This window comes from Cottoperca gobio, chromosome 3 (genome assembly GCF_900634415.1).
Source record: "Cottoperca gobio chromosome 3, fCotGob3.1, whole genome shotgun sequence".
Classification (NCBI taxonomy): Eukaryota; Metazoa; Chordata; class Actinopteri; order Perciformes; family Bovichtidae; genus Cottoperca; species Cottoperca gobio.
In genome coordinates, this window is record NC_041357.1 from 9,313,702 (window position 1) to 9,332,425 (window position 18,724).

Genomic DNA, 18,724 nt, shown 5'->3' on the forward strand with positions numbered 1-18,724 from the left:
TTAAAATCAAACATCCTTGACTAACCTGCAGGAATTATTTTCTTTCTTCTGATGGAGGAAACATAAATAAATATGTCTAGCTATACACTGACTGTATTAGTGTGCATGCATGTAAACATGGAGTAATCAGATTAAGACAATAGTTAGATTTAGACCGTTACACATTATTCTCCACCTTTATCCTGCAGAGAAACGCCTGCCCTGAGCTGTGAGCACTATTGTATTTTTGGGTAATGGAGCTTAAAGGTCGGAGAAGCTTGTGACTGTGTGATGTAAAAACAAAATGGTTAACTTCAGATTCCATCAAATATTTCACATCAGATTTTTCGAGGAATTTGACCGTTATGATATGCTTATTATTATCAACAACGTAAATGTCACGATATCCCGATATACGATCTCATCACAGTATGATCACATTGAATTGTCACCCAGATCTAACTGTAATTTATAATCACTGTTACTATTGTTGAATTTAGATTAAGGATCTTTCCATCAGGTGCTCAGGTTCTCTGTCTTTGCTCCTCTGGTGTGGCTCGCCGGCTCTGTAACATCTTTTGAAGCACTTCTTAAAATTGATTAAGTTAAATGTTAGCCCTAGTGTTTATTTTTCAATCTCTATTATGTTATCTGTTTTTTGTTAATTTTGTTTATTTAATCTAATTTTATTTTATTGTAGTTTGTTTTATTTATTTTTTGAACATAGACGTGGCTGATTTTCTCATGCACAGTTCCTTGTAACTCTGTTTTGAGGGAAACGTTTTACTTTTATTTATGATTATTTGATTTGAACTAGGACTATGCAATGGACATACTGTAGGGAGGTATGTGTGACGTGAGGGCAGATGAAGATGAGAAAAAAGGGAAAAAAATGGGTTGATGGATCTGTCAGCAGCATCTTCTCTGCCGAAGGAATCACTGGAGGGTTGTGATGGCCAGGGAAAAGAAGCTTTTGTATTGTTATCAGTCCATGATTGTAGGTTTAGTTAATTGGTTGCAACTGATGCAAGAACGCTTTGATGTGTTATTCTTCTCTTGTACCTTTTAATGTTGTTCCATGCTGTAACCCAGATGCCTCTGAGCAGCTGCCAGTGATGCTGAATGTGTTGCTCCAACAGAGACAGCCAGACTTGCTGTACTGTACAGATACGCTCTTTGATCTGGTGCCTGAGTAGGAATAGGTTGTGTTTGTGTATCTGCTATAGGTGCGTATACTCTTCCCTTTGTCCAGATTAGGGTTCGTCTGTATACTAAACATGTACTCATTCAGAGGTTATAGATATTCATAATTAAAGATATATGTAACATTTCCACATCAAAATGTCTAAAAACGACGAGACCTAGATTATGTAGTTTGTAAAGTTTTGTACATACTTTTTCACAAATGTTAACCTAGAGAAGCCTGCCTCTATTTTAACAAGATAACAGTCCGTTTAATTTGGTCTCCTGTAATGTTGAGTGTTTGCACATGCGTCAGAGTTGTGGTTGTCTACCAGAAGCTGTCATCATTTTACGTATAGATCTTAAGTTATCAGATAATCATGCTGAGCAAACGGTGACGACAGTCGAAAAGTGTCTGAAAAATTCAGTTTTTTAATGTGAAACTTCTTTATTCAGTGTTTTTACCAGTTTAATCATCGTGTTCGATTGTTTTGGAAAAGAGGAGAGCCGGTAAAAACCTCCTCAACGTCTGGATCCTAACTTATCAGAGAAACAAGCTGAGCTAATGTTAGCGGTTAGCTCGCAGCCCCTCTATCCTATGTCTTCAATTCTATGTTTTCTGAACCGCACTGCAGAAACACTGACTTTTAGAGTGAAACTGCTTAATTAAATCAACAATAAGAAAAAAATCTTGTTGTTGCAGCCTTAATAAATGTTCTGTGCTTTTGCTTGAAATATCAAGTGCCTTTGTCCCTGCTTAAGGACTGCATAGTCCAAAGACAGAGTGTAGCCATGTAACCGTGTCACTTTCTTAAGACTTTGTCCCACAAAAGTGGAACCTGAGGATGCCTGGCAATGCAACTCCATGACCTCATTTCACAGCATCATGTCCTGTAAAGACGCACATAGCGCACATCTTCATATACAGACAGAAGCAGTAGTCGAGATGTGTCGATCTTTTCAAAATGTTTTATCTGATGACATATCGCTCAAGCCAAATTAACAGTCAGCTATTAGAGCAGTTGACATAAAGATATAAACCAGCAGGAGGTGACAGTAATGTTCCTCCAAGTGAGGTCTTAGAGATATTCTTGCCAGTTGCTGGCCTGCTGGACACTGGCCTCCTAGAAAACTCTGCCCTGATCTACTTTGTGCCTTTGGCAAAAACTTGAGTGTAGTACTGTAATGTGCTTATCTGGCTGTGACTCAGGTTTTCCATATCAGGCCAGACAGAAGTCCACACAGACTTGACCGGCTGCGTCTTTGGCGAATGAAGTCTCTCTGGACCGCGGCTGAGCTCCTCTTCCTCACTGCCAGTTAAAGAGGCCATCTGTAAGACTTAGCCGAGCTGGGGGAGGACCCGCCAGGCTCCTGATTAAAGTGATGAGCTGTAAAATCGAGAGGGAGGGGCTGACAGCCAGCCGCTGCCTGCTACACTGAGCTTCATCTTGCCTGCTGGGAGACCAACCTTCCTGCTCTACCTGTTTCCTCCTGTCACTGTAAATAGGTTTGTTTATGTCTACAAGCCTGAGACTGCTGTACGGTGGATATTGTTAGGGTGTACTTATGCTCCCAATCCATCCATCATTATTAGTGTACTGTCTGGGTGATATCGCACTTAGTTGTTTTTGTACAAAATTGGTTTCCATTGGCAAATTCTGCTTCAGGTGCAGCATAATTTGTATAAAAGTTGGTAAACTATGATATTGGCTATGCGTGTCAAATGTAATGTTAAGTAGTCTATATATAGGCCTTTACTAGGTTTAACCTCTTGAAATTAACCAACCTTGTTTTTAAGGTGGTCCATAACACATATGTACAGAAATGACAGTAAAACAACACAAGTACAATTCACACACAGACAAGGCTCTCCTAGACCTAGCTACTCCCACCAACTCCCCTAAAAAATGAACAAATACATACAGTAAATGTACAAATCCACACAACTTTATTTACATTTATTTACACACACCTACTCATTCAAGATGAATTCTTTCCAGCTCTCATGTGAAGTTGAAAGCAAGGGCAGCTTGTTTGAAGATGAGTAAAAAGAGATGCCTTAAAGAAATGAAAGGAGGTTATAGATCTGAGTGAACTGGGCAGGTTGTTACAATCAGATGGAGCTTTAAATTTAAAGGCACCCAAATTTCTTAAATTCTTGGAACAAAGAAAAAAGGTTTTTCAGAGTGCCTTAGCCTGTACGATTACCTGTATGTGATTCAAAGTCATTTTAGGTAAGAGGGATAGTTAAAGAAAATGCATTTAAATATAAATTGCAACCAGTGAAAGTGTCTTTTAAGATTTAGGAGTTAACCAATTTAGTGACTCAGTGAAGAGTTCAAAGGACACCTCAAAACAAATCGACTGAGACTATTAAGTTACACTGCCAACTCTTTAATAAATTAAGAACCAGAAAGAAATTAATTGGCCCCAAGAACATTGTGATCATCCACTACTGGTTTATTAAATGTTCCCAGAAACATCCAAAAGAAAATTGGGGATGCAGCCTTTTGCAATTATGCACCAAAGCTATGGAACACTTTACCTGCAGACATTAGAGAGGCAAGCTCGCTCAATATCTTCAAAAGTAAACTAAAAACATATCTTTTTACTTTAGCCTTTTAATAGTGATATTTTATATATTTTTATCTTAGCCTTTTAATGGTGATATTTTATATCTCTTTACTTTAGTCTTTTAATGGTGATATTTCATATATTTTTATCTTAGCCTTTTAATGGTGCCACTTTAAACTAATTTAAATGATTTCATACATTTGATCTATATTGAATGTCTAAAAGTAACTGAGATGAATTGAAAAGTGTGTATTTTTGAAAAACCTGAGATCAAATAGACTGTGTTACCACCGGAAAAAGAGGAAGTTTCTCTGATAAATGTGTAAGATTATTGGAGAAAAACTGGCTTTAACCGATAGATTTCATAAAACTTAACAAACTGGAGTTTGTTTATGAAACGGAAAGACTACCAAGAATGTGTAGCAAAGGGAGTAAACCAGTTGAAGGACCACAGGGGCCCATTGTTGATCTCATGCTTTCCAAATATGGCTCTAATAGTTTAAAACATTTACAAGAATGGTGATGAATGTGGTTTCCCGGCAGGAGGGTCGTTAAGTACGGCACAGATAGGGAAACTAGGCATGATTTCCAATGTTATTTTATATTATTTTAATTCTGCTATTTTATATTATTTTAATTCTGCTATTTTATATTATTTTAATTCTGCTATTTTATACTATTTTTAATGCTACTTCACACTCATCTACACTGTGATTATTGTACTGTAAATGCTCTTATTCGGTCTAATCTTGTACTATGTTTTTGCTGTAAAGCACTTTGGGCTGCAATTCTTGTATGAAAGGTGCTATACAAATAAAGCTTATTATTATTATTATTATTATTATTATTATTATTATTATTATTATTATTATTATTATTATTATTATTATTATTATTATTATTATAATCTACGTTTAGAAGAAGATTTGTTTCTGAGGTATCCTGATAGACGATATCAGCATAATAAAGTATTGGTAATATCAGCTGTGAAATAATTATTATCCTGACCTGTAGAGTGAAACAGTTGATAGAACAATATAACATTATTAGGCTGCAATTTATTTTCTTTAGTTGAGAATAAAGCCCAAATATTTAAATTCCTCAATTTTCTCGAGTTTGTCTACAAGCCCTTTGTCAAACAGCATCTGTTAGCATGTTGTCTCTCATCTACTGTACATGTGAGCAGACCACACTACAACATATTTTCAAAGTATTTATTTTTATAAAAAACTTAACTGTGAAAGTGTTAAAGTGTGAAATATGAGCTGACTTTGCACACAACAAAGAACACACAAGGAAGTCACAAGATCTTATTTAGAATGATGAAATCTTATCTCCTTTTCCAAGAAAAATATCTTATTGAACACCAATTGTATTACAATATGAAACTTCTCTTGATTTTTATTTTAAAATACCAATCAGTCTTTAGCTAGAGTTAAAGAAATAATCATCCCAAACGTCTAGAGAAATCTAAACGGCCTTCCTTATTCAAGAATCAGATCAATCTTCAGTTACCAACACTCAACACTTAACATTGTCTCGTTAGAGACCTACAGAGTTAGAAAATGTACAGTAAACATCATCCATCAATCGTTAAAGAAACCTTTTTAGTTTGAGGACTTATTGCATTTAATGTCGTTAGCACATGAACTTAAAATTAAAGATACGTTCTGATTTTACGTCTCTGCCGCTAAGCGAGGTGAACCATTGTTCTTCCAGGCCCAGCATTCCTTTGAAGGGGTATGAGTTGTGTAGTTAATCACTGCAGATACAATACAGTTCAACTCCCTTCCTCATCTGGAGCCTCATAGGCACAGGAATAAGAGTCCGCTTTGTTTTGTTTGCTGCCTGTTTTGAGTAATTTACTGTTATCCATCATAGCTGTGAAGACCCTGAACTTGACTGTGATAAGCGAGAAGTTTAAATCAGATTGAATTATGTGGAAACAATTTGTTGACTTTGAAGCGCACTGCATAGCTCCTTTTTTTTCACTCGTCAGTCAGGTGAAGTTAAAAACAATAACAGTCTTGAAATCTGACAGTATCCTCACAACATGGAAATGGGGCCGGTGTTTGTGAAGGTTTGAAGGGGTGATCTAATGACAGACTCTGGTCATGAAACCAGCATGATGGAGAACCAGGGAGGCCGGGGGAAGTGGCACTACCATCGACTGGGCTGTGACAGCAGGGAGGCTGAGTGTAAAGGCAGACGGGTCACTGTCACCCTGGGGAGTTTTAAAAGCCCTGCGCTGAGACAGCCACAGGCTCCTCTCCACTGGACTGTCTGTCATGTTCAGCTAGGAGTGTGGAACCACAGTCTTTGGTTCCGATCTGTCCTCACTGTTGCTGGCTCAGACACATGGCTACTGTTGCTAAAAGTTCTTAAGATTTCTTAACCTTCATTCACGCTCGCATACACACACAAATGCTGACATTCCAAGACTTGTGACTACATTCATTACCAAATCCTCGAGACAGCAGAGTCATGCTTTCTGATGGAACAAAAATATTTACCAAGTGATCTGTTTTTCTTTTTCTGTGTCATGCAAAAATATACCAGTTTTTCAATAACCTGTATTGCATATTTACTGGATTCAGTTTTGGTTGTGGACATGGACCACAAACAGGATTAGCTGTCTACAGCCATGCGAGCACCTCTCTGTAATGCTAACATGCTTATGTTTAGCAGGTCCAATGTTTACAATGGTAACCATTGAGTTGTGAATGTTAGTATGCTAACATCTGCTAATTAGCACTGAACATAAATTACATCTGAAGCTGGATGGAAATGTCATAGTTTTGCACACTATTTGATCATAAATTACAAATCAAAATCCGATGGTGGCGCTAGATGAAAAGGCAGGTGACCAACACAGTTAGTAGAATCCGTCCTGAGGGAACACGGATGAAAGTAACACATGTTAAGGCATCCTGATACATAGTGGCATAGTGGCACTAGAGGAAAAGTCTAGAATCAGTAGGACCATCCTCTGTGGACTAAGAAAGTCTAAACAAAACTTTATGGCAATCCAGCCAATAGCTGTTGATATAATTCAGCCTGGATCAAAGTGTTGAAGCCACCTTCGACCAACACGGCCATCCTAAAGCCATACCACGACAAGCGTTGCTGATAACTGAAACGTATTGCTGCAGACAGTTATCCAAAGCATACCATGCTTTCTTACCTTCCAGGCAGCCACTGGTTTCAGTCATTTTCAGTACACCTTGAAAGCAACTTGTACTGATTTGTAACTTGCATAAGATATGTAAAGGTCTTATCACAGTTATCTCTACATTGGCTTAATTCCAAGTGAAAGTTGAAGCAAATTTACAAACTATATAGAGAGAAAAAAATACAACTTACTGCATTGCATTCACAAGCAAGAAACAAACCCTGTTGTGTGATGTTTTGCGTGTCAGTTGCCAGTTGTTGGTGGAACCTTGAACACAGTAATGATTTTCCTAAATGTTCACTCCTGCATCACAATTTAACGATAACTTGCGTTGCTCTGTCTGTTTCTTATCATTGCATATTGACATGAATGAAAACCACTGTCTCTGGAAATTAGGAAATTAATACTAAAACTCATTTTACGCTGGATGCAATAGAAAACATAGGATATTTGAAGTGGTACAACGAACAAAGCCACCAGTCGTCCTAGCTAATGCTGCATAGTGTAGATTTAGTCTTGGCACAGATGTGCTGCTAACTCCACATCCTCTGAATCCTCAGCTGCTCACATTACAACACTTGTCACTCCTCTTCATACACTGGCATCTAACACAAAATAACCATAATCTGCAAACTCAATTGTGACACCCCTCTCTTCCATTATTTTTGCTGACTCACAAACATCACTGGAATGCTAATTACAAGCAAATGGGGGATTCAATTCATGTAAATGCAGAGTTGCACAGACTCAGACTGTTATGATGTGATTCATCTTATTTATTGCTGCTTTAAATGTCAAAGGTTTCATATCACACTTCAGTTTTGGTCACCATTACAACATAAACATACCAATACTGATGGAAGTTCAACTGATAAGATATGAGAACATGGCAACATAACTAAAAAGAAGTCGGACGAGAAACAGGTAGACTTATTTGAAGATGGGGAAAATATGAAAGTTCAATTCTTTTGAAATTTTTGTTGAACAAATCGAACATTTTGAGTGCGCTGGCTAATTTGTGTAATTGTCTGACTGTGCATGTTGTTGCAATGCTGCATTTTCCCCTGAATTTAGCAATTACTTTGGTGAGTAGAAAGTTATCATAACCTATATAAATGATTCCTCAAACTACAAATATAAGACTATAATTGTATTAAACTGGTATTACCCTTTTTAAAAGTAAACTACAAAACTGTGGGCAAGCGCTCTTTCCAGAAGAAGCTGGATTTAACAAGTGCAACATCTCTCAAGGACATAAAGTTCTCTTTAGTATAAACACGCACTTACATTTGTGCAAGGTTTACTGTCTAACTATCAAATTACATGCACTAGTTTGTTGTAGCTTGTTGGCACCAACAGATAAAAAAAGAATCCAGAAAGAACTGCCAGAACGATGAGAGAGATTTTCAAAGCGTAAAGGTTTTTCCAATGTGTGATTAGATAGCTTAATATGTTGCTCCCACTTTTGGCAAGTGCACAAGGTACACATCACATCGCCTGTGAAAAGAATTTACACAAGCTCATAATTTCCTTCCATTTTACTTTATTCCTTCAGATGTTGGGAGAGCAGTTCACGCCCCGGCACACATCACAGAGAAAGTGGTGCAGCTGTTCAGGAGGAAAAGTGAGTTTACCTTCTTGGCCTCCATCCAGCAGAAGTCCTCCACATCAGGAGTCATATTCTCCATCCACGAGTCAGAACACAGGTAATTCATCTATAATCCTCTTCACGTTGGCCTGCAGCTCCTTTTCTGCAAAACTTTTACTTCCATGGGTTACTGAGGCGCTCTCGTTTTGAATTAAACCCCGAGATAAATTCTTATCTCACTCACAGCTGTTTGCAGATGGCTGTTGATGAGGAAAAGTAAAGTAAAGATCATTGTGAGCTTACTCCACGCCAGTGTAAGTCAGCGTGTGATGGGAGGGCAAGTCCATGGGTGGAATAATGCAGCGTTTCCTCCTGTACGCTCAGGGTAGAAAGATAACCTTGCATGTTTTGTGTCTGTAAGATGATTGTGAAGTACGAAGCAATAGCAAGCAAGCTGATAATGCTGAACTTTATCGTAGAATGCTGCATAAACAGACATACAGCTTCTCTGACTGTGGCTGTTACATAATATATGGCTTTGCTACTGAGCTGCGATGAACACCCAGTGTACAGAAATAGGTACACCTCTTTTTTCTTGGGAACATTGGTAATCTTTTCTCGCCTGTTTTGAGGAGACTTATTGAATTGGTTGCAATGGGCTGAATTGTGCTGCAGAATGTGATAGCTGCAGGACATCAGCGAGTGGCAGCAGCGAGCTCACCCCCGGCCCCCTGAGAAACTGTACAACTGTGAATTGTTTTTAAAGGGCAGGCAGCATTGATTTTCCTCCACTCCTCTGAAGCTAAAAGCCTTCAGTTCTGTAAAACATGCAGTCAAAGTGAGCATGCGACGGAGTGTGTGTGTGTTTGCTGGGAGTCGAGACAAAGGCAAAATCAAACCCGATGGTTGAGTGAAGCAGAGGCCCCTTCAACTGATGGGGAGAGTTGTGTAGGGAAAGCTAGTCCTATAACATGTGGAAAACAAAGCAACCACTTACTCTGCACTGAAAAAAAAGCTGCAGGTTTGATGTACTTCAGCTTTTTATCACGCAGACAAAAGCTGTGTTTTGATATAGTGCTTTAAAGAAGTAGGTACAACATGGAAGATAGTTTGTGTACAAAAAGGAAAATACAGAAACGTCTCAAATGGTCAAATATATGACAACAGTTTTTATGCACAATACATTTTATTGCGAGCAATTAATGATAAAAAAATGACATCTTTAATATATGTGCATTATAGGTTTTGTACAGTTCAGGTTTCCCTTACATACCACAATATTAAAATGCTGTTTACATGTTAATACATCAGTAACAAAAAGCCGATATAGTAACATAGAATCGAAACGTGCATCATAACGAGTGGTGGAACAAATATCACACTGTAAAAATACTCTTTTACAAGTAAAAGTCATGCATTGGAAATATTGCTTAAGTTAAAGTAAGTATGATCAGTTAAATGTACTTAAAGTATTAAACGTAAAAGTACCAAATGCAGAAAAAGCTCAAATAAAATCTTAAAACACCAAAAATCTAAAAATGATTCCAAATAAATAAATTACTTGAGTGTTTATAGATGCTGTATCATTTTCTCTCAGCTAATTGATTAATCGACTAAGCTGTTATGTATAAACTGTTATTTAAACATCTGTTGTTGTTTTTATTAAAAAAATCTTAATTTGTAAAGTAACTAAAGCTGCAAGATAAATCTAGTGAAGCAAAAAGTACCATATGTCCCTTTAAATTGTAGTTGAAATGAAGTATAAAATAACCTGAAAAGAAAATAAGTTAAGTTTTCAATGCAGGAATTGTACTTAGGGAAGTTATTTTGAGGTATTGCTACTTTTACATAACTAAAGGATCTTTCTCCACTGGTATGTGCATGCCTGTACTCTAAGCTTTCTTCAAGCGCCTACTCTATGATCCTCACTTGAAGAGAAGTATGTTGGCCCCTGCTGTGCTTTTAAGGTGACCCTGAGAGTTTCTTTTTTTAGTATCCTTTCTCTCCCTCTATCTCTCTGTCAGTCAACCTCTCTCTTTCTTTCTCATGTTACCTGCAGGCATAATTGCCAAACAGCGGGTTGGCTAAACAACAGCGAGGCTAAATGGAGCCATCTGACCTCCTCCTTCAGGCACAATGACATGCATCATGCAGCATAGGTAGCTCGGAGGAGTGCTCGGACTAAGCAAATGTTGCATTACAGGCACTCAAACACCCCCAGTTGTCAGATACGGTTTACTGATTCCTGAAGCCCGTCTATAACATTTACGATGTTCAGAGGGTTGTTGAAGGAATTGTTGTCCCAAATTGCAACAAGACATAATTCTGCACTTACCCCTAGTGATATGCAGGCATACACACATTTTGACCATTAAATCCTCCAACCAAAACAACTAAATACATGATGTGTCATTGGCTTCCAAAATAACCAGTACGATCGATACTGTTCCAATTCCTCTATCCGCCAGACAACGTTAGTCAGTGTCGTCCAAAACTGTTATGCAACATATTCATGACTGTTTCCTGATCTGCTACTGCTGTGGTTAAGATTCAGTTACATTTAGGCACAATAACTACTTGGTTAGATTTAGAGAAAAATGTTTTTCATACGATATAGGCAACAAGATGCGTACAATTGTCTTCCTGATCAAAGTCAGGTTTGTGGACGCATCTATCAACCATAACCTCCGGCCTAACAGGATTTGTGGTGACATAACAATGTCTGTTCACAGTGAGATCTGTGGATTAACTGAAATAACGAGATACTGTTTCTGGAAAGAAACATTGCTGTTGAGGTGACATGTGAATATGAATGGACAGACACCGTAGGGTTAAAGACAAATACTTTCTTTATTTTAATGTGGGTGAACTGACTAATGAGACATTAACCGATGAAATACAGGCTGAATATTTTAACATTTATTTCTTAATTATAACAAACAAACCTGCAGTCAGTTGCTTGACTTCCATTGATGATAAAGGAGATATTGTGATTCAAATCTATCCTATAAGCCAAGTCGCAGCAGGCTGAAGTTATTTTGAGACGAGCTGTTGTGTGAGTCAGACTGCCACACTATGAGTGTAATTAAATTTGACGAGATGGGCAGAGCCCTGACTGACTCGGTGCAGACCTGTGCTCCATTGTGACTGAGGATTTGTTCTGAACCTCTGAATCCTCTCTGAAGGCCCTATTAGAGCTCTTGGCCAATGCCCATTCTTTCCCATTATAACACAGGCCTCCCATTCACCCAGCTAACAGACTGCTAGCTCTACCACTGGTCCAAATCCAATCATACATTCCTTCTCTGTCCCTGTTCACTTCTTCATCTTTCTCTCAGCACAATCAAACCGTCCTCTCTTCCCTCCCACCTCCTCTGCCAGCTTTGCTTCCTCAATATGATAATATCCTCCTCTCCTCCTCTCATCCTCGCTCTCCTCATCCTCAAAGTGAAAACGTCTTTTGAATGCAAGCATTTCTAGATACCCACTGCAAAAGCAGAAGAAACCTTTTTATTTCTTCTTGTGCCCGGCACTGGGGAATGGCAGAGAAGGCTGCTCCGCTAGGCTGAATAGAACAAAAGGAGCCTATTTCTGCCTGGCCAGCAGTTTTCTGAGTTCCAGTTACGCTCTCATTGTCAGCAAGTGGCAGTAGCTCTGTGATGAACTAACTCAAAGCCCAGCTTTCCAATGCACCTGAGTGCTTAAACACCTAAGAGCTGGGCCAGCTCCTCCAGCTGTTCTGTTCATCTGCCTGCCCTTTGTCACTCGACAGGTCTGTCTCTGAGCACTTACAGGTTCTTCTCTTTCAAGGAAACATGCTGACCCGAAGTCAACATGAGGTGTGAGTTTGAAACACACACAGAGATACAGGAGGGACTTGTTAAATCAGACTTTGTGGTAACATTTTAGGAATGTTGGTGAGTAAGCAGGGAGAAGTTGGATACAGGAAATATTTGCCGCAATGCAGAATTATTTTTATGTGAACAGTTTTTTTTTTTTTAAATGAACGTGAGCACAAGGACAACAATTACCTACAATTGCAGTCCAAAATGAACACTCACCAAACAAAGGGGCCACATGTAAGGGAATTGTGTCTTTGGGAGTTAAATCACTAACAGTCAGAACTGGCTTTAGTATTCCTATCTTACAGCGACGTTTGGATCGGCTGGGATTGTACCTTATTTGTACATGTATTTGGACAAAAGTGTTTATCAAATTAATAAATACAAATGTTGCCCTGCTCCAGGGGATTCATTTGGTATCACAAATGGATCCTGGAAAGATATCAGATGGAACCTAAATATTTCCATCACTCAGAAGAAAAATACAAACACACTGGAAGAAAGGCAATCTTCTTAGTAACTAATAACATTTCAAAAGTAGTAAAAACATGACAACCCATGTTAAATCAAAGATGGTGCAGGATTTCTTCCTTGATCTCTTGCTGACTGGAGCGTTACACTCGGTGCTGCCACTTGTATTCTTCACGCTCTTTGGTTCCACATACTGTAAGTTGTATTTACTTCAATGGAAATCATCCACTTTCTTCTGGAGGAAGTCATGTTTTTGTTACGTAACATTTTTTTTCCCCACCTAATAAATAGCTGGAGATGACTAGTGAGTTTTCACTTTCAACATTTTTTACATAATCAAGTGTATTAGTAATATTAGTTATTAGTTGAAAAGGAAAGTAAGGAACTGTTTTTAGTGCAGTGCCGGGCTGCCATGTTGAATCGCTGCTCTCTCTGTCTGTTTATTTTATACTCAAACTCTATCTGCAGAATCTTTCTAATTTGTTTTGCCAGTGGATAGGATTTGCGTGAATGATAGAGACAGGAAAACCTGCTCGCTTCGATCCTGAACTCCTGATCTCCTCCGTGGAGTCTCACCTCAAACAGATACCAGTTCCCACTCTTCACTCCCTGGATTTTCCAGCGGTGTTTTCTCTAAGAAAAAGGATGGAATACACTACAAATGCTGACTAACAATGAATCCATCTGCTCCTTAGAGTCTTCAGCATTTCTGTGAGCTAACACAGGCAAGTGAGCAAGTTGGTACTTCCTACCCAGACCCGGTTTTTCCCTTAATCATTCTTGCTGGTGTGTCCAAACCATCTTGGCTAAGGTGGATGTAATTGCATGACTGTTAATAGGACAGATAAAACACTTACGTTTTTTTTCTCCACAAAAACAGATGGCAAACCCACAGTCATGTCTTTATATAGTTGCTATGGCTATGTGAACAAAACAGTTGCCTATTTTCACATCCAGGAGACACAGAGCAACATTAGCATTCAGTTGGAGTTGTGTTTCTGTCCACTTCATGAATACAAGTCCAATATTAACTCTGCTTTTAGCTCTAGGATGACTCCACCAACTCCTGATAAAAATATCTGGCTGTTAAAATGCTAGATGTTCCAATTTTTAAACCAGATACTCATTAACTAATGCTGTAGAGATTTTAAATGACATGTAATTATATTCAACATTTTTCATTGTTGCCGACCAATCGTTAATCTGTGATTTTAGCACGGTGCAGTAATAAAGCAGTTGCAAATGTCTTGACAGACACACACTTTGATGAAAAATTAGATTTGGCTTGACAGGCCAACACCGATCAATTACACGATGCTATTTGTAAATGCAACGTAAACATATTCAAGGCTCTCAGATACTCAAGATAGTTTTGACATCAGCATTTGGTCTGTCAGTAGCTGCCTTCATTTCTGTGAGGTTACCTTCAAAAACAAAAAACACATAATTGGGAAGTGAAGCTCTACATCTGCTAAAGAAGCCTCTAGGGATGGAACCTTGAAGAACACCAAGCCCAAAGGAAAACGAGAGACCATCTTGTGATGGGATCACACCAGCCTAATAGGATCAGATGCGTAAAGTAGGGGGTCAATGGCCCCTTCCCCAATTCCTACACCCAATTTACAGCGCCCTCGCTTGGACCGCATTCATAATCTACACCTTTTGTAAAGTTTGACTGTAAAGTTGTGTCGCAGTGACAAAATGTGTCCACAGACAGACAGAAATATGAAGACCTGGCAAATAACTCAAAACAACTTCTGTGGTAGTTTCTGCTACAGGAGGTCTCTCCAGGACCACATTTTGCCATGATGACACACACGGATGCACAAGGTGAAACAATACCAGCCACATGCTGTCACAGCTGGTAATTACTCACACAGCACGACAAAGCCTCTTCTTGCTTACTAGCAACAACAAGGCAATCTTTGACTCACCCTGCCCACTCTTCCTGGAACCTCCACTGTGTTTATTTTCAGTTTGAGAGACAGGATCCCCCCTGACGTCCCTGAGACTACCAGACCTCCCTCACCTGTCCAGCAGTCAGACCCCAGAGACCTTCCCCAGCCTCTCGGCTGCATTCCTCATCATAAAATCCTTTATGGCAAAAAAACATCAGTAACCCTAAAAATATCTTTCAACATTGGGATGTTTAATACCACTTTTCTTCAGTTTGATACACACAATTGTCTCAAAATGTCTCGAAATTAAAACGGACAGTTAAGACGGACAGTTGTGTGTCTGGACCCTTGAATTTGTTTTTAGTATTTTTTCTTTCACTTCTATTCCCCCACATTTGTGTGACAGCTGCAGTTACTTTTCATATTTCACATTTTTAGTGATGTTTTTTGTTACTTAAGTAAAGGATCTGAATACTAATTATTATGGGAGTTTTCATGAAGCAAGCTCTCATGGTCATTAAATAACACTACATCTTGGACCATGGTGATCATTGATTCACAATTCCATAGTATCCCAAATAAGCTAGTTAGCTAGATTTAGCGAGGGTTAAAATGCATAGAGAGTTATTCCTCAGCCATGTCTTGGATTTTGGGCAGGAGCACCCAAAAATGTTATTTACTCCTGTGCACACTGTAATTCCGCCTGATGGACTTCATTACTGTGTTCACAAGAATTAATTTGCTCCTGCTCGTAACATCCCGTTAATGTTTATGTCTTATGAAAGTTACGCCTAACTGTCATCACCTTCCAATGAGATGATCCGCCAAATTCAGAAACTCCCAACAAGGATAGTCTCCATGTGACAATTGAAGCGCAATGCCTCACAACCAATCCCTGCCACATTTTCCAGGTCAGTAACTGAAGGCATTGGTGCATTTTCCCATCGTAGTATCTGCTTTCCCTCCTTCTCCCCCCATTCCACGGACAAGCTCCTGAGTGTTGACCTCCCTATTGAGCAGATAATTGGCTGTCAGCTGGCCCCTGTAGAATAGCTGCATGACACCGGGGCTGAGGAAAAAGGACAAAATGATTTACAGCCGACCCAACAGTCTTGGGAAGCCATTCATTTCCAAAACTTTTCTCTTACAGATGACGCCAGTGTATTTTGATGAAGACCACTTGTCACCTTTTCGGCTTCTTCCCAGAGCTGTCACCGCACTCCTGAGACCCTTCCACAGCCCGCAATCTTCATCTCAGGAGTCACATCCTGCAACCCTGCCACTGTGCCTGTTTATTTATTACTCAGCAGTTTGAATCATCTCCCCTGCTCTCAGCACATTTATAATGCTGTGAGGAAAATGGGGAGTACATTAGCATGAGCATGAATTCTTCTTCTTATTTCCCACATTATGAATATGGTTATCATCGCTGGTGATAAGTTCGCTTGTGAAAAGTCACCTTGAATATGTATTAGTTGTATGGTCTGTAGCTAATAAGAAAATCTGGCTGTTACTTTAAAACACGGCAGTAAACATTCGGAATATTTAGATTCTCATTCTGTTGTCATGTCATTGGAAGTTCATAGTTTTGTGGACAGGAAAATAAATCATATTAGGTGTCTATATTCATATAGGCGCAATGTTACACTTCTTACCATATATTAGATGATGGGTGCAGTAAATGTATGGGTCACGGTGACACTAAAGTTGTTGTCCTGTTGTGTAGAGAGAGTCTTTCAATTCCCCTTACAATATTACATTGCATTACATTCATTTGGCAAATGCTCATTCCACCATTGAGGAGCCTGAACAGGCAGTGATGTTGAATAGGTGGTCGTACAGTCAAATCCTCGCACAGACTTGCACTAACTGCACTAACTTCCAACCAAGGAAACTTGCATTTTCTTTTCATTGACAATTGTGGGGTGGTTTACTAGAAAGTAGAATGAAATCTAAAGCTGTGTCCCAGTTAAGGGTCTTTGTCCTCAGAAGCCCACATTCTTAGACTGATTGCATCATAATTGGCCAACAGTATTGGCTTAGTAAATGGCTTAGAAGTGCAGCGTTCCTTGTCTAAATCTCTAGGACATACGCAATGTGTCCTTTGCAGCTTATCCTATTACTCATTGTCTGCTGGTCATTGTTTACTAGCAGCTATTTGGTGTAATCAGTTCAAATCTGCCCCTTTTTTTTCTTGCTTTGTGCTCATTCATGCACATCTTCTTTTCAAAGTGTATTTTTGTTCAGACAATAGTGGCCAGCAGCGTTCTCCCTCTACCACTGCTAGCCAACATTTTCTCCTGTCTTTGATATGCAAAGATTTTTTGTGAAAACAGTAGATGCTCACATTAGGGGTCTGTGAGATCCACCGAGTTGCCAAACAAAAAAAGCGGCTTTGAAAAATGCTGGTTATAAAAATGATCTGCAATGAAAATAAAGCCTTTAAAATAGTGATAAGGCTCATTGTTTATACTTTGCACAGAAACGCACCAAAACAGATAATAATAATATATTTTATTTATCACTTTTAAAAGGTATTCAAAGACTCTTGATATGTCATTTTTAGTGTCTGTCGGGCTTCACAATTAGTAACAAATGGACTGCCTGCCTATAGATTATTCCCCCTTCATTAAATATGCTGTAATGCAGGGATACAATAGCTACCACTAAATGCTTCATAAAATAAGCGCTTGCTGTGAAGTGGAGTTTAATGCCTTTGATGATTATTTCATGAGTCAAATCAGGATAACGGTGTTTCTGCTCGTTCAGTGATTTCAGGTCTCTCCAAGCCCCGAGGAGGCTTCCATCAGTGGAAGAGGCAAAGCTCGAGAGCTCTCGTTCTCACTTTACCTCTCGCTCGATGCAAATGATTCTTCTCCAGCTGACAAGTATCAGCGGCTCTGTCTCCTGCAGCATGGCGGAGACGAGCTGTCAGGCCGATGCTCGGCGCAGCAACAGTGTGATGTATTCATTTAATTTCAGAGTGCTGACATGCTGTACAAAGATGGCCCAACTGGCTAGCCATGCCCATACTGACTCTACCTCTCTCTCTTTCACACATATACACACATGTAAGTCAGGAAGCAGCCACTGCTCGATGCATGCAAATGCAATTTAATGTTGTGGAAAAACAGTTCCCTGGGATGCTTGTTAAATTACTGTGTGATAATTGTTTTAGTATTAACACAGCTAGCTGTGTGGGGGGCTGATGGGCCGTCATTAGCTCTGTGGAAAGGTTTGAACTCGGAAATCTAAACCCGACAGGACGCCCCCTCCTCTTCTTTCCTTTGTCTTTTCTCTGTCGTTTCTTGGTTACAACAACTGATTTGTTCATCTTATTCTCGTTATAGAGGAAATGTGGCACGATGACTAATGCTTTTATTAGAAGAGAAAAAGGATGGCAAACAATAAAAGTATAACCCAAACTTTAAATTGTTAACATCCATCACAGTGAACAGTTCCTGGTTCAATTTTGACCTACTGGGTTTACTGTAGTTCTGCACACACTTTCCCTGTGCAATGAGAGATTACTGACTTTGGTTTTAATTAAGGGGTTTAGGTAATCTGGCTAAACGTTAAAAGTAACGGCTAAAAGTGTTTTCAACAACTTTTTGTAAATTTGTTTCCTTTGTCCCGTTGTACTTTTTTGTTGCAATGCATCGCTGCGTTCACAGATCTCAGCAATTACTTTGGTGAATACAATGTTATCATCACTATTAGAAACTAGGGATCTTTCCCAACCAGTTTTCGGGAAAGTACAAATAATGCGATGGAAACAGATATTTCTTCTACCCTAAATTGCTGGTTATTCAGGAAGGAAAACAACGCCATGATTGACATGTCTGTGCGACAGTTATCTCCTGAAATAGATTCATATCATTGTGGATGGCCACAAGATAAAAATGGCCATTCTGTTTGCAACTTAGGACTTTGATTACACTAACAGGCAGCGCACTGAAAGCTGACCATTATTGTCTGGATTTTATTCAAACCCCTGCAATCAAAATGAAGCTTAAAA

At 39.1% G+C, this 18,724-nt stretch overlaps 1 protein-coding gene across 1 annotated transcript in view; it reads left to right on the forward strand.

The window, feature by feature from the left end:
* Window positions 1-18,724, forward strand: part of LOC115004539 (protein kinase C-binding protein NELL1-like) — a 239,280-nt gene that overhangs the window by 28,196 nt on the left and 192,360 nt on the right. Inside the window, 1 exon segment of the mRNA XM_029426188.1 lies at window positions 8,463-8,613. Within this exon segment, the coding sequence (XP_029282048.1) occupies window positions 8,463-8,613 (151 nt within the window).